General features: G+C 32.0%; 3 protein-coding genes across 6 annotated transcripts in view; 1 reads left to right on the top strand and 2 right to left on the bottom strand.

Annotated features, from left to right (window-relative positions):
- Positions 1–1294, bottom strand: part of LOC111702320 (calpain-C) — a 39554-nt gene extending 38260 nt beyond the window's left edge. For both annotated transcript variants that reach the window (XM_023473965.1, XM_023473964.1), the window contains exon 1: positions 1242–1294. The gene's annotated coding sequence lies outside the window, so the exon portion shown is untranslated. The remainder of the gene's footprint in view (positions 1–1241) is intronic.
- A 6236-nt stretch (positions 1295–7530) lies between these two features.
- Positions 7531–10581, top strand: LOC111702326 (uncharacterized). 2 transcript variants are annotated; one of them, XM_023473974.1, is made up of 7 exons: positions 7531–7623; positions 8982–9034; positions 9168–9246; positions 9308–9361; positions 9429–9570; positions 9667–9750; positions 10342–10581. In XM_023473974.1, exons 2-7 carry the CDS (start codon positions 8983–8985, stop codon positions 10420–10422), a joined length of 492 nt encoding a protein of 163 aa, XP_023329742.1. In that variant the 5' UTR covers positions 7531–7623; position 8982; the 3' UTR covers positions 10423–10581. The 2 variants fall into 2 exon arrangements, with proteins under 2 accessions (XP_023329742.1, XP_023329743.1); XM_023473975.1 differs by having other exon boundaries at positions 7566–7629.
- Positions 10582–10797: 216 nt separating this feature from the next.
- Positions 10798–24207, bottom strand: LOC111702323 (NEDD8 ultimate buster 1). 2 transcript variants are annotated; one of them, XM_023473970.1, is made up of 22 exons: positions 24138–24207; positions 21779–21839; positions 21246–21300; positions 20835–20874; positions 20428–20477; positions 19803–19855; positions 19384–19498; positions 18986–19075; positions 18622–18681; positions 17512–17607; positions 16225–16345; positions 15862–15926; positions 15656–15720; positions 15297–15381; positions 15128–15187; positions 14746–14888; positions 14527–14610; positions 13719–13842; positions 12887–12982; positions 12454–12600; positions 11237–11355; positions 10798–11115 (listed from the first exon to the last, which is right to left on the bottom strand). In XM_023473970.1, the coding sequence occupies exons 2-22, from the start codon at positions 21832–21834 to the stop codon at positions 11055–11057; spliced, it is 1785 nt and encodes a 594-aa protein (XP_023329738.1). In that variant the 5' UTR covers positions 21835–21839; positions 24138–24207; the 3' UTR covers positions 10798–11054. The 2 variants fall into 2 exon arrangements, with proteins under 2 accessions (XP_023329738.1, XP_023329737.1); XM_023473969.1 differs by lacking the exon at positions 24138–24207 and adding an exon at positions 22500–22578.
- Positions 24208–24212: the final 5 nt, after the last annotated feature.

Genomic DNA, 24212 nt, shown 5'->3' with positions numbered 1-24212 from the left:
TTGGCTTTCTTCAATCTCAGAGGTGATATATACAGAAATATTAAGATAATCGGAATATTCAGGATACATCGTATTTTGTGGATATTCTGAATATCTAGAATTTATAATATCTAGGATAACTTGAGTATCTAGGATATCTAGAATATCTAGAGTATATTGAATATCTAGGTTTACTAGAATATCTTATATATCTGAAATATCTGTAATATCTAGTACTAGGTTGGGAGCCCAGTGTTGCCCAGGGTACTCATAGTTACTCCCGCTGTTTACCCGGACTTGGTCGATTTTTAGAGACTAAATGAACTTACAATCTCAAAACCAAGCAAAGAACACTCCCGTGGCTCCCCAATTAAAAATCGGATGAACAAACCGACAGACAAACAGAGATTACAACTTTATATATATATATGTATATATATATATATCTAGGATATCTAGAATATCTAGGATATCTAGAATGTCTAGAATATCTAGGATATCTAGAATATCTTTGATATCTAAAATATCTTGGATATCTAGAATATCTAGGATGTCTAGAATATCTAGAATATCTAGGATATCTAGAATATCTAGGATGTCTAGAATGTCTAGGATATCTAGAATATCTAGGATGTCTAGAATATCTAGAATATATTGAATATCTAGGATAACTAAATATGATATCTAAAATATCTATGATATCTAGAATATCTAGGACATCCAGGTTAACTAGAATATTAAGTTATTTACAGTGACATCAGAATATATATATTCTGAGACAGTGACACATGATACGATAAGAAGACGATGTAGCAATTTTGTGTGAAATTGATGTCGTTACATATTAAGAAAAGTTCCATCAGATTGAAACTCAACTTTTGAATTGAAATGGCGCTATAAACACTGTTTATGGACCTCACTGTACGCTACTCTAATGGTCTTCTTTCGTATTTGTAAAACGATTCTTAATTTTCAAAAACCACTTGAAATATTTGAAAAAAGATTTTGTACTTCTGATTAATCCTAAATTCGAATTTACAAAAAAAAGGTTTTGTACGTCTGATTAATCCTAAATTCTAATTATCAAAAAAAAAGGTTTTGTACGTCTGATTAATCCTAAATTCTAATTATAAAAAAAAGGTTTTGTACTTCTGATTGATCCTAAATTCTAATTATCAATATTAAAAATGCAGGATCATGTTCCCCCTTAATTTAAATGACATCATCCGTGCAGAAGGAATACAAAAGAAAATCATTTTAACCTTTTTTATTTCCAGTTTGTTGGTTCAGGATAAAGTAATATGCACTGTTCTGCACCGATGAAATCAGAAAAACTAACTGGATGTCAAAATGCTTTTATTTTCTGTAATTCAGAACTGATGGATATCTTTCAGTGGCACGGCATGCTCATTTTTATTTTTCACTTGAAATTCACATATTAAAGGATATTAAGTGTTCACTGACAATTGACCAATACCATCTTGTTCAGTGATTTATCAATAAATAAATTGTGAGCCAGGTTTCCAAATACTCTTTCTAGCATTGCGTCGAAGAAATCTGTAAAATGTGAACGTTATCTTAAACTTTTTTATAAATTCGTTTTGTCTGTGTGTTTGTTTGCAATAAACGTTTAAACCGCTGAACAGATCGGGCATAGGAAAACTTTATGGACGCTCAAATTAAAAAAGTCAACATTTATTTTTTCAAAATTTACCAATCCGTGAGAATTTTCATTGCAAACTTCGATGAAAATTTGGAACTTGAAAAGTTGAAAGCTAAAATTGTTATTAGAAAATGTTTTTTTTTTAAATGAACTATTTAATATTATTTATTCAGTTGGGTTCATTATATATATCAGTACATTCTGAATCGTGATGAACATAAAAGTTTTTAAATCAAACTATTTCATTATTACCAACTTTTAAGCACAATGTTTAAGCTAGTTTTGTATAATAAAATATCCTCTTTCTTGAAGAATATTTTGGATAAGGAAGGTTGAAATTTGATAATGTTATTTTGACAGCTAAACAAAACTAATCATACATTTTCTGCGGAAATGAAATTTGAGAATTTTTCTGTCTGCAAACTTCAGGGTTTGAAGGAGATAAATGCAGATTGCAGGGATAGGATCAAGGAGTATGAAATATAAGGGAGATATAACTGACCATATGATTATACATGCTTTGCAGACGGTACTTCATTTGCATAAGAAATATTTGTCTGATGTACAATTACCGCGTATACAATAACCTATTCTGAATATTTCTTACACAAATGTAGTACCCGTCTGCAAAGCATGTATAATCATATGGTAGGGCGGGCCGCTTCAGTTGTATCCAGGGAGCAAGGAATAGAAGGGAGAGACAACTGACGCGAAACTGGTCAAAGAAAATTGAGCCAATACATATTTTTCCTGTGGGGCCCTACTAAAGAAACCAAACAGCTCGATATAAAATGGAGTACCGTCTGCAAAGCATGTAAAATCATATGGTAGGGCGAACCGCGTCAGTTGTCTCTCCCTTCTATTCCTTGCTCCCTGGTTGTATCCCTCTTCTATTTCGTACTCCTTGGATAGGTATAGGATACGCAGATAAATTCACTTCTAGATAGATAGATAGATAGACCGGGTTGACCATCTACCTAAGAAACAAATCCTTGACATTCTCAGCATTCCAGAGATTCCAGACCCACACACCCACAAGTTCACAGCACAACCGTTCATGCAAACACAAACATGTTTAAATCAGTGCTTAGGATCCATTTCAATTATATCCGGATCCGGATTCGGCCTCTGTATCTGTCCTGAAAATTAATGGATCCAAAAAACCGGACCCGGATCCAGGTCATAAATATTTCTTCAAGAGTTCCTCATTTATCTAACAAATTTTCATAATTTTTTCACTTATTTTTATGAAATTTAAAAAATCGCTGATTAGTTAACAGTTGAGATTTGTATTTTGAGAGGGAAAGATCCAGGAAGCCAAGATATTGCGGATCAGGAACCTACAGGGTGTCCCAAAATATTGCGGATCAGGAACCTACAGGGTGTCCCTAAAAACATGGGAATTCAGTGACGAATTCGATATCGTCTTTGTTATGAATTAGCATTGTAATACCTAATTTCATAAGCCATAATATTACTATGTCTGCTAGAGTTTATTTTATGAAAACGCTAAGTGGCTGTAAAGATGTGTCTATAATGTCTCAACAAGATATACAAGTATACAACCGTATGCAGTCAAAACATAAACAAACAAAATGTGAACATAGCAGACGAAACTCTAACAGATTACAGCTTTCTCAGTAGGTATCACTATATCAAATCAAAGAATTGTTCAAAAAAGCCTATATCAAATTCGTCACTGAATTCCCATGTTAATTGGGACACCCTGTAAGCACTTCCCTGCTTTATAAACAGATAAAGTTTTCATATTTTTAAGGTTTACTACCCATACAGCAGTAATTTTCTAGTTTTACCGTCTTATTAAGCTTATAAGAAAAATATACAGTGCGTTTCATATTGCATCAATGATCTTTATACACTATAGTTTCAGCATGCAAAAACTAAGCCCAATACATTGTCCTTGAGTTATGTCACTATTTTACAATACATATCTCTTTGATGGTTGTATTGATAGCAGGGTTAAAAACAAATTATCGTTCAAGTTCTCAAAAGTAATTCATTTAAAAAACTATAATTCATTTTAAAACTATTATTCATTTAAAAAAACTATTATTCATTTAAAAAAACTATTATTCATTTAAAAAACTATTATTCATTTAAAAAAACTATTATTCATTTAAAAAAACTATTATTCATTTTTAAAATTTATAAAAAACTATTATTCATTTAAAAAAACTATAATTCATTTTAAAAAAACTATTATTCATTTAAAAAACTATTATTCATTTAAAAAAACTATTATTCATTAAAAAAAAACTATAATTCATTTAAAAAAACTATAATTCATTTAAAAAAACTATTATTACTTTAAAAAAACTATTATTCATTTAAAAAACTATTATTCATTTAAAAAAACTATTATTCATTTAAAAAAACTATAATTCATTTTTAAAATTCTAATTTGAGCAATATTCCTAATTACAATACTTCTATCACGCTTTTACATTGTAGAATTTTACTTCATGATTCTGTGGAAATTAGGACATTTTTAATTATACTACATATATACACTAATTAGGCTTTCCATATTTAAAAATATCATGAGTTGAGGGCATGTTTATATAAACACTTGTCAACAGTTATATGAGAAAACATTTAGAGAAAAATGTTAGAATATCCGAAACGTTGTAGTTCTTTTTTCCATTACTGACCTAAACCGTATACACTCTTCTTTAAAGAATAACAAATTATTAAATGGCTAAAAACTCCTGCTCTTGACAGATAGAGGATCAAAGTTCAAATATTTTCAATATCGATTTCTATCGATTAAAAATAGTCATGTACAATTACTTTGTCCAAAATCAACTTTTCTATTTAATTCTGAAATCTGGATAATAAGATTTAATGTAATTTTGTCATCAATGGCCAGGCCCAAAAAAAAATAAAATATGATGTGCTTTGTAACGTTCACCGTGAGCCGTAGGGGGTCATTGAATTATGTTAGAAACTTGGCCAGTAGATGCTAGTTTTTATTTAGATTAATCTACAGGGAAGGGTAGGCAGCGTTTCTTATCGTTTCTTTGTACAGGGTGTCTCATGAAATATTAAGGTTGGTTAATAGTTTTAATGTCATCTTATACCTTTTAGATATTAAAGACTTTTTGAAGTTTATTTCCTTGAAAAACTTTTACTCAAATATATTTACATTGAAATTAATTTTACTATTATATGACTGTCATAAAATATTTTGGTGTAAACACCTTAACAAATTATGGAAGTAGACATTAAAAACTATTTTCCAACTGTCATGTTTCGTGGGACACCCTTTACATTCAGGATTTATAATTATTCAGAATGTGGCAAAAAAAAAACGGGGAAGTTTAACATATCTGAGGCCGAATTTAAAGAATTTGAGCCGCGGCTCAAATATGGTTGGTTCCACTTAAAATCGTATTAAATGTTTCAAGATTTAAGCCGGCGCTTCATTGAAACCGGTTTTTGGGGGATTTGAAACGCGACTCAAATTCATTAAATTCAGACTCTGAAAGTTGTATTCACTACATTTATTGCTCTCTGTAAAGTCTCGATTGATTTTGATCTGTTCAGGATTTATATCTTCTCTTAGAGTCAACATTTTTAATAAATTGATTAAAAAACGGATAAAATTAAATTCTTAAATAAGCAAAACATCGCTGATTTGTGGAATGCTGGAGATACAGGGTGTCTCACGAAACATGACAGTTGGTAAATAGTTATGAAAGTCGTCTTTTATATTTTGTTAGATATTAAAGGCTTTCAGCAGTTTATTTTGTTAAAAAAATCTTTTTTTGAAACATATTTTATTTTGAAACCAATTTTACTATAATATGACTCCCAAATAGTATTTGAATTATTGTCTTTGGTATCAAACAACTTAACAAATTATGGAAGAAGACATTCTAAACTATTCACCAACTGTCATGTTTCGTGGGACACCCTGTATTTAGTGTTTAACATATAAATTATATAGAGCTCTTTAAAACTGTTTCCGTATATTTATATCTTACAATTACTGAGATTTCGGTATTGAACAACAGTACAATTGTTTACACGACATTTAAAACTGTTTCCGTATATTTATTCTTACAATTACTGAGATTTCGGTATTAAACAACAGTACAATTGTTTACACGACATTTAAAACTGTTTCCGTATATTTATTCTTACAATTACTGAGATTTCGGTATTAAACAACAGTACAATTGTTTACACGACATTTAAAACTGTTTCCGTATATTTATTCTTACAATTACAGAGATTTCGGTTTTAAACAACAGTACAATTGTTTACACGATATTTATAACTGTTTTTTGGGTGTCTCCAAAGTTCTGTGTTAAACTGTATTTTTACGAGAAAATTTAGTTTTTCACTAGTATATCATGATTTGAGGAAATAAAATTTAGGTTAACAGAACTCCATAGAAGTATAGAGATTATTCTCGTAGTAATTTATGTTTCAAGTGTGAAGTTTTGAAATTTGTCTAAAGAAAAATGTAACATTTAATCTTAATTCACAGAAATACAAATATTAATCCTCACAGTAATAACTATACTATTAGAGCTCATGCTCTAAAATATGAATGTTCACGATAAAAAAATTGAAATTAATCAATACGGATAGGCACTTTAATGCTCTGTCTTTGACATTTCTTATAGCTGCAGGGTTCAAGGTAGCCACCTCTCTTCTAATGTTTGCTCTATAGCTGGTTGAAGTTACTTGGTTACCTTACGATTTTAAATTACCCCGTAAATATAAATCGCAAGTATTGAAGTCTAATATCAAAGCCAATCCATCAGAGGAATTCCAAAACTTCAAACTTGGATAAAATTTGCTACGAAAGTAATGAAATGTTCTTGTATACACAAATATTGGTCTAAAATTGAAGGATTAGCTAACACTACGGTTTTCTGAGACACCCTGTAGACAAATTTTCATAAAAAAACACGTATTAAATAAATTAATCGAATTTAAAAATGGCTGCTCTGCAACAGGTAAAAATGAAGGTTTTTGCTAAATGAATATCACGAGTTGAAAACATGATAACTGGTAAAACACTTGTGAATTATATCTACTTGTATAAAATCAAAGATGGAGAAAAAAAGTTTTCCAAAATCTATTTTATTACCATTAATAATAAACATTTTTAAAGATGTAGGATACATCATACATTCTACTGCTTCATGTTGCATTTTTTAATAAACTTCTAGGATCAGCAAATTGCTCAATATCAAAGATATTATACAGCAAATATTGCGCATGTTGCTAGGTTACAGGGTGTCCAGCGAAACATGACAGCAACAAGACGACTTGAAGGTCGTATTTGATTTTATAAATATTTTGCGGCATTTATTCGTAAACCAAATTTAAAAAGTAAAGATCTTAGTTAAAAATCACAAAATAATTGGGATTTCCAAATTGTGGTCTGTCATATTTGTGGGACATGAACACTACAGTACACTTTTGAAGACAAAAATGGACGATAGAATAGATAATTGCACTAAAGCCCGGCCTCTTGTGCGGTAACATAAAAAACAATTTCTCATGTCGGGTTTGGCAATCTTGATTCTTGAGTGGCATTCTATCCTTATGTTTTTGGTAAAAATCGAATCATAATCATATCACATGTTTAAGGATCAGTTCTAAACAAAAATAACTTTTGTCAAAATAAAAAAATAAAAAAAGATTTGCAAATAACTGTTCTTCTAAAATATATTGCATATAAAAATAAATGGGAACAATTTCCTTAATATTAAACTTTGGCTGACTTTGATGCAATTCTCTTCAGGTTATTCAAGAAAAATGGGGCACTGGCTTTATTCAAATTTTAATTAACAATTTGGAATACCCCCTAACTGTATGTACAGTTGCTTAGTTTCAAAATATATATCTATCTCTCTCTATATATCTGTATATGCAGATGTCAGCAGTAACTAGGTGTATACAGTAGGTCAGAGGCCTCAGTAGGTCTTAATATTCCTCAGGTATAGGTACAAGTACAGCGTAGAGTTAGAGAGAGTTTCATTAAAAGCTAGCTACAGACGGGGTGTTTATTAGTCGTGAAACTCATATTTCACCCCCCCCCCCTTTTCAGAATCATATTTTTCCCCAAACTTTTGACATAAAAACCGGTCTGTTTTAAAGTTTATTAAGCCCGCGCAAACTTCGAAGAAGTGTACTGCAGTGAAAATTTTTGGATTTTATTAGTATAATGGCGAGGTTTGGTGCCCTAAAAAGGTCAACTTCAAAGTCCCCTCTGAGATTTTTTAAAGCATTTCTGATACTGTTTTTTGTATAATTTTTTTTGTGGTTTTTCTCTTGCCCCTTTTACCTTCCCTCTTCCCCCTTTTCTCTTCCCTCTTGCCCCTTTTCCCTTCCCTCTTGCCCCTCTTCCCTTCCCTCTTCCCCCTTTTCCCCTCCCTTCCCTCTTTTTCCTTTTTTCTTCATTTTTTCCCCAATGGAAGCTCATATTTTTGCCCCCCCCCCTTACAGATAAAGAGGTTCATCAGTAGTTAGGCTGTGGAAGAGAGTTTCACTAGCAGCTAGCTATGGATAAGGAGGTTCATTAATAGCTAAAATGGAAAAGAGTTCATAGAAGCTTTGATAGAGATAGAGATGTAAATGAGTAGCTAGGTAGAGGTAGAGAGTTTCATTACAGATATGATAAAGATAGAGCAGTAAATTAGTAGTTAGGTAGAAGTAGAGAGGTTTAATAGTAGCTAGATAGAGGTAAAGAGTTTCATTAGCAGCTAAGTAGAGGTAGATAGTTTCATTAGCAGATAGTTAGAGAGGTTCATTTGTAGCTAGGTAGAGATAGAGAGAATCATTAGCAGCAGCTACTGATTAGAGTTTCATTAAGGTTCATTAGTAGTAAGGTAGCATTAGAGTGTCATTAGTAGCTAGCTTCAGATAAAGAGGTTCATTTGTAGGTAGAGGTAGAGAGGTTTATTAGCAGCTGGGTAGAGGTAAAGAGTTTCATTAGCAGGTAGGTAGAAGTAGAGAGGTTCATTAGTAGCAATGATAGCGGTGGCAAGATTCACCAACAGGTAGGTACAGGTAGAGAGGTTTATTGTGAGCTAGGTAGAGGTAAAGAGTTTCATTAGCAGGTAGGTTGAGGTAGAGAGGATTATTTACAACTAGGAAGATTTAGAGAGGTTCATTAGCAGCTATGGTAGAGAGGTTTACTTATAGCTAAATAGGTAGAGGTAGAGCGGTTTATTAGCACTTAGATAGAATCTCCTTATTAGCATGCTTACAAGTTAAATAGGTATATAGGTATAAAATGAGTGTAAAGCCAATTTGAATCATTTGATTTTTTAAAAAATCTTTTCTCAATTTTTAGAATGTCTGTCCTAACAAGATCAGTTGCATTTGCCATCAAGCGTTCTAATATAGGTACATCCCACTCCATCCCAATTTACAAAAATTCTACAAAATATTGACCTTAAATTCTAAAAGAGTGATAGATTTATAAATTACTTTTAATAGTATTGTATCATGTCATAATCTTTTTTTTTGTTTAATCCAGGCTGTCTCTCTAGCTATGCTCTGCCACAAAATATTGAAGAGTTAAATGCCTCTCACACAGCTAGAGTAGACCCAAGCAAGTAAGTAACAGAGTTTATTTTTAACAGAGTCCCAATGAAAATAAAATGTCTTTTTTAATAGAATTTTTGACACCTGCACAAGAAGTCAGGAGGTATCTGTCCTTCAATCTAGTAGGTCAGAATCATAGAAAATAATTCAAATTATGTCAGCCTTCTTGATTTTATCTAACCAATGTTTTCAGGATATTTGGAAGCCGGTTTCTGTCCGACCAGTCCAGCGTGGTTGATCATGTATCGGATTTACCGCAATCAGCTGATTCATCAGAACAGATGGACTCGACAATTATGGCGTATGAAATCTCAAACATCCACATTGAGATGAAGGTTACATCAGATCATATGATAAAAAAGAATTATTTTTATGTTTAAAAGTAAAAATAATTATTACCCTAATTCAACATACATGAGAATCTGTTACAGATCAATCTTCCTGAACCATTCAAAGCTGAAGACATCAACACAGATGTTGTTGAGGGATCTCCAAATGGTCTTTCTGACGCTAAGGTCATTATTTCTCAAAAATTTCTTTGTATTCTCACTTTTATAATTTTATGATAGATCGGTAAAAAAGTGTGACAATAGGAATTCACCTTTAAGTAAAATCCTTATTAAAGGAAGTGTTCGCGAAAAATTAAAGGGGGTATAGGCTTAATGCGATAAAAAAGCGCTTTTGATCTTTACTAATCTTACTTCTATCTGTTGCGTCTATAGACGTCTCATACCGAATAACTTAGCGTCCATACAAATCGAGAAAATTGCAACATACGACTTAGACTGTAAAAAAATCAATTTAATATCAAACAAATCATTCAGATATTACAACCTATAGTCATCGATTATCTTTCGCCACATTTGTATATACTTTATATTGATTTTTTTTTACGGTCTCAGTCGTATGTTGCAATTTTCTCAATTTGTATGGACGCTAAGTAATTCGTTATGAGACGTCTTTAACAATTTTCTCCTTATAGACGCAACAGATAGAAGTAAGATTAGTAGCATCCAAAAGCGCTTTGTTGTCGCATTAAGCCTATAACCCCTTTCATTTTTCGCGAACACTCCCTTTAAGTAAATTGAAAACAACTGATTATTTAGATGAGCCTGGAAGCAAGATCTAACATGGATTGTAGGATTGAGACCTCAGATCGACTGATTGATACGTGCAACATGCTCTAGGATCGTCCAGAGCGGTTCAAGCAGCATGTCTCATATTTAATTCATATTTTTGCTTATCACTATTCATTTTAGAATAGGCATAACAATCAAACTTTATTTATTCACTATTTATTTATTGTCATAGATATTTAAAGAAAATATATGAAAGCACCAAAGCGATATTATTTCTTTATATTGCTGTTAACGTAGGTATGAATTAATTGTTTTCAGATTATACAAAAGATCTTAACAATGTCTTTCAGCATCAAATATGGCTTTGCTTCCCTGCAACACAATTCTATCGCTGCAAGTTTTTTCCATAGAAAAATGGTCAAAATACCTCTCTCCTCATCTGAAAGTTCATAATTGATACTCGAGATTTAAAGATTTTGTGTCTACGTATAATTTATTTATTTGAACTTCATCTAAATGTGTTTAAAAGTGAAAAAATATAACACCTCAGTTTTAGTCCATTAACAAGCAACTTAAAATTATTTTGTATTAATATTTGGGTCTGATTTTACAAATTTTTGTTTTAAAGGCAATAATTTCCAATTCTAGATGATCTATCATTAATCATCATAATTAGTATATATATATATGATCACTGATATGATTCTCCACCAGTTTGATTGATTGATATATGGTTTTTTTTATGATTTAGATTGTTGATTTACAAGCTCAAGATACTTTTCCAGGAACTCCTTTTCTAACCTGCAAAATAATTCTGTAAAATAACAATTAACGGGAGGGAACGTTCGTCCTTCACGGTTTTTGAAAGGACAGATAAAACGACAAAAAACTTTTTTTTTATGAAATCATAAAGTGTTCCTACTTGAGATCAATATCAAGATGATCCTCTTCTCCTCTGGCTACACCCTCCTTGATCCTCTCATACGCCTCCTTATCCTCCTGCTCCTCCTTCCTCTTTCTTTTCCCTTTACGTTCTCCTTCCTAGAACAGAAAATCCACGTTAATTTAAACAAATTATTTCTCTCAGAAACTTCTTATATATCTTTCCTAAAACATAAATCTACCAGGGATATAAAATGGATTAATAAAGTTATAACTTTTCTCAACTATTAAACACAAAATTATGCCACTATTGAATCCCTGATATTTACATTGCAACCCTGAAATCAGGGTCGCAATGCGAGATTGCAACCCTAAGGATTTAATTGCGAATTGTTCTGCCAAGAAGTTGAGGGTTTACAACTCAGAAAACCTGAATTAGATTTAAATTCTCAACTCGAAAATATGTATTACTAAACTAAATAGATTTTACAGTTTTTATAACCTGAAAAAGGTAGATTTTGATGTAAATTAAAATGTTTTATTTTTCAAAGAAATGGAAAAATCTCCATAAAATTTGATTAAAAGTTAAATAAATTACATCTTTTATAATTCACGCGAGGCAACAAGGATGCAATAAGTATAGAAGGGAATATTTCATTGCCGAGGCTTCCCAATACCTTGTTGGGTCCTTAAGCTTAACGAGGGTAGCGATTAAATGGTTAATCTCCGAAACCTTTCTTGTTTCAATTTCAAAGGTAATTTTTTTTAAAGCTAAAATTAAAAATTACAACCCTAAAAACAGTCAGAGTAGAAAAGAGATAGCTTTAAGATTTGTTTACATTATATTGTGACGTAATAGGACCGCTCTGGAGCTAGTTTTACTGTTAACATAAGAAAACAGGGTTTCTTGTCATATCAAAGATTTCTGAGCTTTGTTTACAATCTTTGTAAATGCTTTTGATAAAACTAGTTTATGAGCTGTCCCCTATACGTCACAGTAAATTCTAATCAATCCCTGGCACCCTTTTCCTAAATCTAATACTCCAAGGACCTGATTTAATGAGCTGCGAAAAGTCGCTTAACTACCTACTGCCGGGGTTCAAATCCTGAATCATCGATTAAAAGAATTAGAGAGTGATTCAGTGATTAAGGATTTGAACCGGCGGTAGGTAGTTAAGCGACCTCTCCTTTTAATTAAATACGGTCCCTGGCGGCACTGAATATGTTAACTCTCCAGTACAATCAAGTAGTCGGTACCTGAGGTGTAACGATCCCCTCGCCCGCCATTAGAGCCTCTGCCGCCTCCTCCACCCCTCCCTCGTTGTCCAGGGCGATACTCGCCATCTCCGGGGAGTATCCCAGGGATACAAGGCGAGCTAAATCCTCATCATTTACTTTATCCTCCTCAAATAAACAAATATAATGAGAATATTATTATTATAAATAATAACTAAAATAATAAGATTAAAGGGCCTGTCGACGTATTTTGAAATGGCACACCCGGAAAAAAATTATGAAAATATCTATCTCAAAAATGATAGTTCTAATTGTGTTTCTAAAAAAGGCCCACGGATTTTTTGCAACAGAGACAAAAAGTAATAATATCTAACACTAAGGGGTACCGTTGTGAGTCGGAGATGCCATTTTTTTAATGGATGGTCACTTGAATTTATGTCTTTTCCTGGTTTACCTTGGCAGCTAGATGAATAAGCTCAGGTTCCTCTTGGAGTAGCTGAACTGCAAGGTTTAAACTGTTGTTAGATTGTCTCAATGCAGCTGCAGATACCTTACACAACAGATAGACAATAGACATACAGGATTACCAGCTTAGGATGAAACTTTAGAGACGACTGTACGGAATTTATGCTGTCTGTTTCCTCATAATCACGATATTTTGCAACGGTACACTACTTTCTTTCTCTTTCAAATCGTTAAATAAGCCATACAAAGAGTTTATTTAAGACAGTAGAATTAATTTAACCCTGGGATCGACATATTATTTAAGTTTCAGGGCGTCTTTACAGTCTTATTCTTCGTGGTAACCCTGTATCTTTTGAACAGGTATTTTCATCCTTTTTAAGTTATAGATCTAAGAAAATTATAAGATATGTACTACGTAGGTTAATGGGTACACATAATTTGATTGACTGATATAGAAATAAAATTAAAGTGTACATATATGTAAATATTACAGAAAAAAGAAAGGGAAGGAGAAATTTAGAGATAAGAAAAAGAACTATTTTGAATCACCAAGTGTGTTTCAAACTTAAAAACACAGCTGGACAAAACTTATTAATTTAACAGATGAAAACTATTAAATGATGATTTCTAACTTTAACATTATAAAATAAGTAAATAATTCAGCAGAAGAAAACCATTAAACGGCGAATTATTTCTGAAAACATCTGGAACAAAATTTATTAGTTAAAAATTGAAAATTAAACTTATAACAGATAAACATTAATTAATTGAGTATTTCTTAAACAAAACTATCAATTCTGGAAAAAATGTTTAATCTGAACCTTGTCCGTAAATCCCATGTTGAGAAGGGTTTTATAATATCCCACATTGATCCACGAACCATCAGAACATTTTCCTAGTTCACTTCGTAACTTCTCCAACTCTCTCTCCTCCTTCTCCTTCCGTCTAGATATATTTATCATTTCACAGGTATCTGTAATCTATATATGTACTTCTTGTAGAATAAACGTCAAAACGGCTGAACCGACGCGGGACCAATTTAATTTTTATGGCAATTCAAATGACCCCGGGATAGATGCCAATAAAAAATCGTCAAATTGGAGAATTAATAAAAATGGCCAATTTCAAGGCAACAGTTGAAAGCTATGACTGTTGATAGGAAAGAATGTGAGAAAGAAAAAAAAATTCGACATCAACTTGCAAGCTTTTTCGCCAAAAACAATCTATAATATAACAATTTCCGCAATTTGCCAAAAAATCTTAAATCCGCAAAAATATCAATAAAATCTTGGGAACAAATTGTTTTNTGGGGTTACCATGGAGTTTTTAAGAAGATATATACCTTAATTCAATGGTAACAAAAAGCTATGTTAACAAAAAAGGGCGAAAATATTAATGAGATACAAACTCCACAATCTAAGTTTTAAAGTTTCATTCATATTCTGATTTATCTATTAATTGATTTATTTGATTTGATTAGAGTTAGCTGATTGTTCAGCCTTTAACCAACTTAAACAGAGTTACCTCAAAATACCTCTTTTCAGGACAAGCTTAAAATAAATATTCTACATATGATCAAACATTTTTTTTATAAAATAAATTTTTTCTAAAACCCCAGTAGTACTGTACCGTATCTCTTCCCCCTCTTCTCTTCTTCTATGAATATGTTCCACTGCTCCATCTAAATCCCCTTTAGATGCTCGTAATCCTAACCTAAAGTAATAAAATTGGAAACTTTAGCTAATTATCTTTTAATGACGACCCTTCATTTTCGGCGCTTCTGAGTGTAATAATGTGTCCAATGTCCATAGTTTAAGCTTTTTCGTTGCTGTTTAATTATCATCATACCTAGCTTCTGTAGTAGAATATCCCAGTTGTACAACCTGCTCGAGTAGTTGTTCATTAACATCGAGTAATTCTGCTTCGATCTGTGTTTTTTGCAGAAGAAGACGAGCTTCACGTTGTCTACCAAGATGAAACGCAACAATTCCCTGGATAGCAAATTTGTTTTAATATTTAATTAGGGGGGAATGTACATTCCATGAATTTTATTTAAATACTGGCTGAATCCATCCTTTATAAAAATTGATGTGGATCCATTCAGATGCGGAACTTAATCCAAGAAGCAAAATTATAGTATAAACTCTAAATATGTTGGGTTACAGATTTGTTACCCCTCTAAAGTAAATCATTTACCCCCCCCCCCTCCTCCTTCCTCCTTACAACCAACCTGAAGTAAGTGAAGACGCATAATTAAAGCAGCCTCTTGACCTGTTGCACCCTTGATAGCCTTAGAAAGAAAAAAAAATTCTGAAAATCATATTAATAATAAAGATATTGTGAACAACTCTTCATGCATTTATCTCTCTTAACTTTAAATCTAGTTCAGATACAATTACCTGCAAGCGCTCTAGGTTGGTTCCATAGCTGGCTTTAAACATACGCTCACAAGCATCCAGTCGTTCACAGGCATTAGGTAGTTCACTGAAACCAATCAATCATCCAATCAATTAATCAGCAAATGAAAAAATCAATCATTAATCAATCAATCAACAAACTAGATAACGAATCAATAAACTAACAATTTGAAAAAAAAAACACTGTTCCATATTTCTCATAGAAGGATTTCTAAACTTCACTGCACAGAGCACAGCGCAGGGTTTACAGAGTAAAGTTAACCATCTACAGTGTACTGTACACTGTACACTGTACTGTTTGCCGTATAAACTCTTCCTTTTATAAGATTTATCAAATCTACCTAACAGATTGCAGCATAAGGTAACACCAAGCTATGTCCAGATTCAAGATTGCAAAATTATCAACCTTCAAACATTCATAATTCAGCAAATAAAAAAATTTCTTCTTTTCAGTTCAAATAGAAATTTTATGTTTGCGTGGAAAAAGTTTAAAATTATGTTTAAATTTTTCAAAAAAGGAAAAGTAAAATATGAATTTTATGTTTTCCTGTTCTACAAGATCACTTCTACAGTTAGAGAATTCTGATTCAGCTTCCAGTAATAACACAACAGCTAGAATTCAGTTATATTAGATAAATATGAAATATGATCAACTAAACCCTTCACATTCTTCATTCAATATATCCTACTTAAGTTAAGAAAGGGGACAAAGGTTGTAACACTTTTCATTATAATGTGGATCCGGATTTAGCCTAGGCATATTTTCAAGTTATATTTTGTCTCTAGGATCTGGGCACCAAAATGATGCAAAAAATTATATTACATGAACTGTACAATGTCCAAAAATATCTCCAAGGAATGCGAAATTAGGATCTAAAACTATTTGCAGCCATTTCATATAATGAAATACCTAATGAATAGTCTCCGCTGAGCAGTGCTGCTCTGCCCTTCTCGTGCAAGGACATGGCAATAATGAGAGCTTTCTTTTCCGCTGCTGGCAGCTGTAGAGATCGACCAGACTGGTCAGCTACCTATATAATGATTAATGATTAGAAGAGCTTTTTTAAGAGTTTACAGTAGCTTGAAGGTGCATATTTTGATAAGCTACCTTTACAATAAATGCGAAAATATGAAGAAATTTATTAATAGTTGATTTAATTCAATTCAAGAAGAATGTCCAATAGCTCCTTGATCTGGCTGGTTTAAATCTAATGTCGTACTCAAAACCAAATTTGAGTTATGAAACAGTCCGAACCCCTTCTGCAAGCAAATTATCAAACACTTCCTTAGCATGTAATTAAATGCTGGGAGAGGGTTTTCCTCTCGGATTTTTAAAATAAATAAGAAAATTTAAGAACTTCATTTCTAGTTGATAGGAGGTACAGGACTAACAGACCGGCAATAAATAATAAAGAATATTTTCTGAACAATAGAAACATGTAGAACCTCGAACAGATCAGATACTTAAACAATATAACGTCTTCTTTGCAGCTTTCAGAAGCTGCATGCAGATTTCAGAATGCAGAGTACATGGTACTTTAAACAGATTGATCACTGATCAGCTAATTCGATAAGTAACAGGAAGACTTCTTTGCAGCTTACTGAAGCTGCATACAGATTTCAGAATGGTACTTTAAACAGACAGATCACTGATCAGCTACTTTGAGAAGTAACAGGAAGACTTCTTTGCAGCTTTCAGAAGCTGCATGCAGATTTCAGAACGCAGAGTACATGGTACTTTAAACAGACTGATCACTGATCAGCTAATTTGAGAAGTAACAGGAAGACTTCTTTGCAGCTTACAGAAGCTGCATGCAGATTTCAGAATGGTACTTTAAACAGACAGATCACTGATCAGCCACTTTGAGAAGTAACAGGAAGACTTCTTTGCAGCTTTCAGAAGCTGCATGCAGATTTCAGAATCCAGAGTACATGGTACTTTTAACAGACAGATCACTGATCAGCTACTTTAAGAAATGGCAAGAAGACTTCTTGCAGCTTACAGAAGCTTGAAGCAGATTGTAGAGTAGTATATGGTACTGTAAACTGACTGATCAGCTACATAGATATATCATAGAATAATAGGAGTTTTTATCAGCTAACTATTATTTCAAGCAATTACACCCCCCTCCCTGTTTCCGCATCTGCTCGATGTAAGTTTGTCTAAATTAAAAAATAATCTAAAAACTAGTTTAACCTGAAGATAATAATCATCCTTTACAGCATTCTTCTCCCCCAACCTTCCAGCATCTTCTTTAGTTTGTTCCAACAGTTTTCTCTGCTCAGCAACCATCTGCAATTTTTTGCTGATTTCAAAATATTAGTCGATTGTCGATTGTGAACCTAGTCCTACACACTGCTGAAAATGGACCATCAGGTTTCAAGTCAAAGCACCTAAACTTTTCTTTGGATTATGTTTAATGCAGGCTACTGAGTTATATTCTCAATTTTCAGAAAATTAAACAAAAATTTCATTTCAAGACTTTATTCTCCTTTTTCTGGGTTTTTTGACCATATTTTTTAACAGTAGTCTCCAAATTTTATTATTTTTCGTTAACATTCATGAAACTTATTGTAGCAAAAAATCATACCCCTAAGTCAATGCGACCCGAAAACGTTTTTTTGATGAAACTTTTACTGATTTTACTTTAAAAATTCTTTTTTTGTTCAGTAATTGGGCAATTATACAGTTAACTTAAGGCTTTGATTTTTTGCTAAAACATGTCTTATGACTGTTAAGGAAAATTCACAAAATTTGGAGACCCTGCCATATCTAAAAATATCGCAAAAAACACAGAATAATCTTGATTAATCTTTGAACCTACAGTTACGACTGAGTTTAGACTTTAAAATGCATTTGATTTCTACAATTTCTTGAAAATGGGTTTACTTAAAATTTTCTGAAATTTAGATTATAACTCAGAAGCCTGCATATTAATATTATTCCGAAACAAATTAGGTGTTTTGACTTGAATCCTGATAGTTCATTTTCAGCAGTGTGCCTAATACTATTTCTATCAGGTGTTTTATTGTTTTGAAAATATGTATATTGCACGTTCTCTCAATGTCCGTCTTTGGCTGTGCAGCATGAATCCGCAAATCAATTTTAAACACAAATGCAAGTTTTGAGATAAAAAGAAGATGTTGTATCACACAAAAAATGTAACAGTGCCATTATAAATCGACATTAAGTTTCTTTAAATTAAATGACGTCGATACTCGATAATCCCTTCAAGTTAATATTCGTAGCTCAATTAATTTTTGGTAAATTATATGTATTTCGAAATATCTTTACAATCTTTACTACCTGGACACTTTGACTTGATGATATAAGGAGAACCATAACAGTACTGCTTGTTTTTACACCCTGTATATAAACAACTGTAAATTGTACAACTAGTACTTTAAGTTTTCTTTTTCAAAAGTTATCTTGCAGAAAGAATGCAATCCTTTCCATTCTCTTTTATCTAATTATTATTATTATTATTAATTAAAATCATTAAAGATAATTAACCGTGTTTTGTGTGTCAATAACAGCAATTACAAAAATTGGCAGAAAAATTTAAAAATTAACTAATCTGGGTACTGGGTAGGGGGTAATGGGTATGTCAACAACAGCGAAGAAAATTCCTACATACTGGAGAAAATAAATGATTACAAAGTAGTTTTACCTGTTCCTTCAAGGACACATTCTCTTGGATAACTTTCCCTCCAGAGATTAATTTCAACATGGCGGGATTCCGATCCACCATCGTGCTTATCTAATATATTACGCGGCGTTCAGCTCTTATTCTTCTCAGATCGGGAATTATTAAATTTGAATTTAGTTTATTGCCAAAGTTTGCTGACAGTTCAGACATGTTTAACCGAAAAATTAGCAAACATCTTGGTTCAGGCCCAGGAAAAGCGATTGTTAAAAATCTAAATTTCTAAAAATATTGATTTAAAGACTGACTTCAAAAGGGCAAACCTTGATAAAGTAAAAGTCAACTTTGGGCTAAGAAACTATTTTCGTAAAGTTAATTTTTCAGAAGAGGCAAAAATCAAGGTGGAAAAAATGAGCTCTCACTTTGTTGACAAGGACAGTTCCCATCTCCTCTGCATTTATCTCCACGTTTCTTAATCTTGATTTCAGGGTTCGTCCAAACTTTAATCTCAGGTTCAAAACTCCACTCTCTGAAAACCTTAAGAGAATACATGTTTTTCTAAACTATGAGATTGGAAGTTTTCAATACGTTTAGTTAGATAAAAGGACTTTTATTTCAGTCCAAAATTTCAAGACTTGAATCTCAAGCCTAACAAGGAGGGCTTAAAAAATGTTAGAGGATCGGATGCTTTAGAATTAAGAATTTATGATCAGAGGTCTCTAATTCTGGATTTTGGAAGAAAATAATTTTAATCATATAAGAAATTAAATAATAAGAATGGTATGAATATTCTGAATAACAATTTCGTTTTATTAATTAAATTGAATATTTATTGATATACCTATTTCTTGCAGCTAATTTTTCTAAGGCATTTTGTTGAAGCATCAGTAAACCCTGAAATCAAAAACAATGATGATAACAATACTATTTAATAGTAATAATAATTGATAATCGTGTCGTTCGACGATATTCAAAATTTCTTTCCAAATAATCCATGTTAATAAATAAAAAGTAGTAATCTCTGTTTGATTGTCCGAACATGATTCATTAACCCCTAGACTGACTTGCCTTGATTTAAAAACTCTTATATTATTTATACATGGAAATTTTATTCAGAGGCAAAACTGGGTACACAAGCTCTGCTAGTCTATCATAAATGTAATGATAGTATTGAAAATTGATAATTTCTGTAAACCCGTTTAATGAAATCAAATCAATAAAATAAAACAAAATAAAACTAAATCAAATCAATTAAAATCAATTAAAATAGAATCAAATGGAATGGAATTGAATCGAATCGAATCGAATCGAATCGAATCGAATCGAATCAAATCAAATAGCAAAGGTTTGTCCAGTAGCTCCTTAGCCTTTTAGGGTTCGGGTTGCGATCACAATCAAACCAGGAGATTTAAGCCTGACTAGGGCATAACAACAGTAACATTGACAACTTGATATGTTCTATAAACCTGGAATATATGAGGTAATGGCAGTTCTAGATCCGGTTTGATAACTCCAGCTATAGCAAGCACCATCATTAAAGGACTTGCTTATTGATTTCATAACTAATTACTTGTTGAAATTGTAGAAATAAGATCACGAGTTTCTTGTCAACTGAGATCTAATATTGTAAACAAATATATAACTCTAATATACTAGTAAAAAATAACTCAAAAAAACTTTACTAGAGATTTATATTTTCAAGAACTACCCTCCGAGAAAAAATTAAGATCAATCATCAAACGGCAAGTTCCCTTTTGGTAATTTTTAAGCAAAATGCATTTTTCCCACAAAGAAATAAAATTCAGCGAATATATAAAATACACCCTTGAAATAAAAAAATAATTTCTTTATCTTCCTTTAATGATCTAAAAACCTAATTCGTGAATCTGTTTCTCGTCTGCTTGATTCAAATCCTGAAATCCGGATCAACTATCAACAAAATTAACACAAACTCCAGTAGAATAATTAAAATAATAATATATAAATATACCACGACTATTTGGCCCATAATCTTATTCTCTTCATTAGTTTTTTTTATCTTAAATCATTTTCTATTTGTGCAAATTATTAATTAATATTTAAAACCTTTGAGTATTTTAACTTTGACTGATGGATTTAATTTTTAATTTAGTTTGAAATATCACAGGTTTACTAAATCATTACTAATTTAAGCCTCTGCTGAGTCTGCTTGGTAGTAAAGTTGTAGGGATTAGAAAATTAAACATAAGGAAAATTAAATAAATCTCATAAGTAACTTATTAATCAGACTAAGTGAGCTATCTGCCTTGTTGTAGTAAGGTGGTTCCCAAAGCTTCACTTTCTGATCGTTTAGCAGCAACCTGACCAAACCATACATTCAAAAATAATAATTAAAATATATCTTAATGAATAATTTTTTCTAAAGAAGCTTATGTTTTTCATGTAAAAAATTTTATGTGGGACCTCACGGCTCCCATGAAGGTTTAAGGAGGCTCAAAATTACAAATATTTGTGTCCAAAAGCTTTTGATTATCGCAACATTTTGAAAGTCCACAAAAACAAACTTTTAAATCCGAAACAAAAATAATTATTGTTTCATCAAAGAGAACATGAGGAACGATTGAGCAACAATTAAAGGTTAAATAGAAGTTTGGCGCTAGCCTTGTACTTATAAATTTTAATTACTCCCGAGTTTAACATTTAAGAAGTTTTTCTTTGTTCTCTCCGGGCATCGTCTTTTTCGGAGTTTGCCTCCTTGGTCTCAAAAGATTGTCCAGGCGCCCCAAAAATAAAAAATGAGAAAGTCTTCTTCGTCGTGAAAATAGGATGAATATATTCCTGATTCTGGTGAGGGTTGTCTCCTCCATCACCTGTGCGATATTCTCAGAATCCATTTTAACTAAATATTATCGTGTCTATATAAAATTATAATTTCTGTTTGTTTGTTTATCTGTTTGTCTGATCATTACTCGGCAACCAATGGACCAATTTGCCTCAATTTTTGATGGGGGAACTGGGGAGAACCATGGGAAGGCTCTTAGCTTGGTTTTGATATTCTATAATGGGTGGATCGATCGTAATTTACAAGTGCCGTGTAAACGGTGGGACCAACTATGACTTCCATGGTCCGCGCTGGGTTATCAAGCTAGTAATATTATTAATTGGCAAAATTTAATTTAGGGGTGTTCAGTTGCAACTTCTCAACTAACTTATGACTCATTAACCAAATAACTATTCTCTGCTTAGGATGGATATCGAGATGGAAGAATGGATTTAATTCTAAGAATTGATAATCACACCAGATCTTATTATATAGGTTTTCTCTAAATTGAAAATAAAGAGACCTTATAATTACGTTATCCATATGAACTTATTCAAAATTCTCTAAGTTCTGAATACTTAAGAAAAGATTGGGATTATATCTACGGATTTATTTTTAAGTTAAAATATGTTAGTCTTATATTACAACATTACAATTTAGAATTACAAGTGGTTTCGATAATACTAAGTTAAAAATGTTAAGACATAGTTAAATTATAGCATGTTAATATAGGCTTACCCATGGTTAAAGGAAGATCAAAGGGGAGGAGATGTTTTCACTGTAGCTGGAATACATAGACTAAGGAAACCAAAATTTGGTCTCTTTATATACCCGAATATATTTCGCCACGATGATTAGGCATTTCACAATATTAGGACAAGCTTAGGCATTTCACAATATTAGGAAATACCCTAATATATTTGAGTACTATGAGGATACCCAAACATTTCTCATGGTGGCAAAATTCCCTCTGATTTAAACCCCTCCAGTAAAAGCGGGGAGGAGCAGAGGGTTTCTTTAACCCGTTCCCCTTTATGGATAGATAAAATCAGCAACTCTCCATCCCTAGGGAACGCTAGTATACATCTCCTCCGTCTCTGATTATTCCTCATTTTCACCCTTAAGGAGTGGTAAATAATTCTTTTCTTCCTCTTGTAAAATTCATGGCGTGAAGGTTTAGAGTATATTAAATCATAAAATTATCATAATTAAGAGTTCCTCCCTTTACTTAGAAGGGGGGGGGGGAGAAGAAATACAAGAGGGTAACAGTAACCTGACCATAAAATAATTATATAAATTAGACATTTCGTCGAGTCATCTTATTTTGTCTAGTCAACCTTGTTTTGAAGATATATTGGCCAATTTTAACAATTCAAATATTTCAAGAAACTTTCAATAACAAAATTCTAACTTTTAAATCCGAAATTCTTACAATATTTGAAGTTAACTATACAAAGCTTAGGATCCGGATCGGTTGGATCCGCAAGATTTTGGCTTCCTGGATCCGGATCCGCAAAAATATGCGGATCCAAGGTGTAAAATATAAATCAAAAACTGCAAAAAAACTTTTTTACTCCTAAAACACAAATCTGAACTTCTGAAAAAAGAGAGATTATAAAATGTTCCTCATTTCTGAATGGTTCATCAAGTTTTAGGATAAAAATATGCGAAAAAAAATAAAACAAAAAATTTGAAATTAATTTTTGTTAAAAAACGTAGTAAATCTTAAAGAAATGACCATTTTTCTCCAGTGCAGATCCGGATCCGCATCAAAATCCAATGGATCCTAAGCACTGGTTTACCAGTAGTATCACAAATATTCAATATAGTTTACCAGTAGTATCACAAATATTCAACATAACTTACCAGTAGTATCACAAATATTCAATATATTATTGAAGACACCAAGAGGAGTAAATTAATTCTTAGATCTGCATAAAATGTTAATCAATGCTTTATCCCAAGATTCACAACATAAGTTGCAACTAAAAAGAAAAGACATAAGACGCAATTAACATATTCATACATTTCGACGCTCATTTTTTTAATGTCAAGTTGTTCTGTTCCTAAATGTCAAATAAGAGCCAAGAAATATTTCTTGGTTCGACGTTTATCGTTTAATTCAAGAAATAACATGCAATTAGAGGTCTCTTAAAGGAAAACCAGACTAAGAAAACTTAAAAAAATAGTTTCTTCAAGCTTAAAATTTATAAATTGAACCGTTCTCAACTATAAAAAATTCCACTTATTTAAACCAAAATTTGGATTTCAACCCCAATTGAGATGACATATAACACATACTAAGACTTCAGGAGAATGTAACTGAAAAAATCACAGAACAAACTTGCTTTATTGAGTTAATCACTTCTACAATACCTGTCTGGTCACTACTTCTCAAAGTAATCTTTCAATATTCAAACAATCAACTTCATTTTAATATTAATCTGAAAA

Source organism: Eurytemora carolleeae, unplaced genomic scaffold, assembly GCF_000591075.1.
Source record: "Eurytemora carolleeae unplaced genomic scaffold, Eaff_2.0 scaffold502, whole genome shotgun sequence".
In the NCBI taxonomy this organism is placed as follows: domain Eukaryota; kingdom Metazoa; phylum Arthropoda; class Copepoda; order Calanoida; family Temoridae; genus Eurytemora; species Eurytemora carolleeae.
Note: the sequence above shows the minus strand (reverse complement) of the source record. Positions and strands in the feature narration are given on the sequence as shown.

Coding starts and splice junctions, on each gene's coding strand:
- LOC111702326 (XM_023473974.1), top strand. CDS start 8,983: ATGTCTGTCCTAACAAGATCAGTTGCATTTGCCATCAAGCGTTCTAAT. Junction 9,035..9,167: donor CATCAAGCGTTCTAATATAG/GTACATCCCACT, acceptor TGTTTAATCCAG/GCTGTCTCTCTAGCTATGCT. Junction 9,247..9,307: donor GCTAGAGTAGACCCAAGCAA/GTAAGTAACAGA, acceptor CTTTTTTAATAG/AATTTTTGACACCTGCACAA.
- LOC111702323 (XM_023473969.1), bottom strand. Junction 21,301..21,778: donor ACAACCCTCACCAGAATCAG/GAATATATTCAT, acceptor TGGTTTGGTCAG/GTTGCTGCTAAACGATCAGA. Junction 20,478..20,834: donor GAAACAGATTCACGAATTAG/GTTTTTAGATCA, acceptor TGCTTGCTATAG/CTGGAGTTATCAAACCGGAT.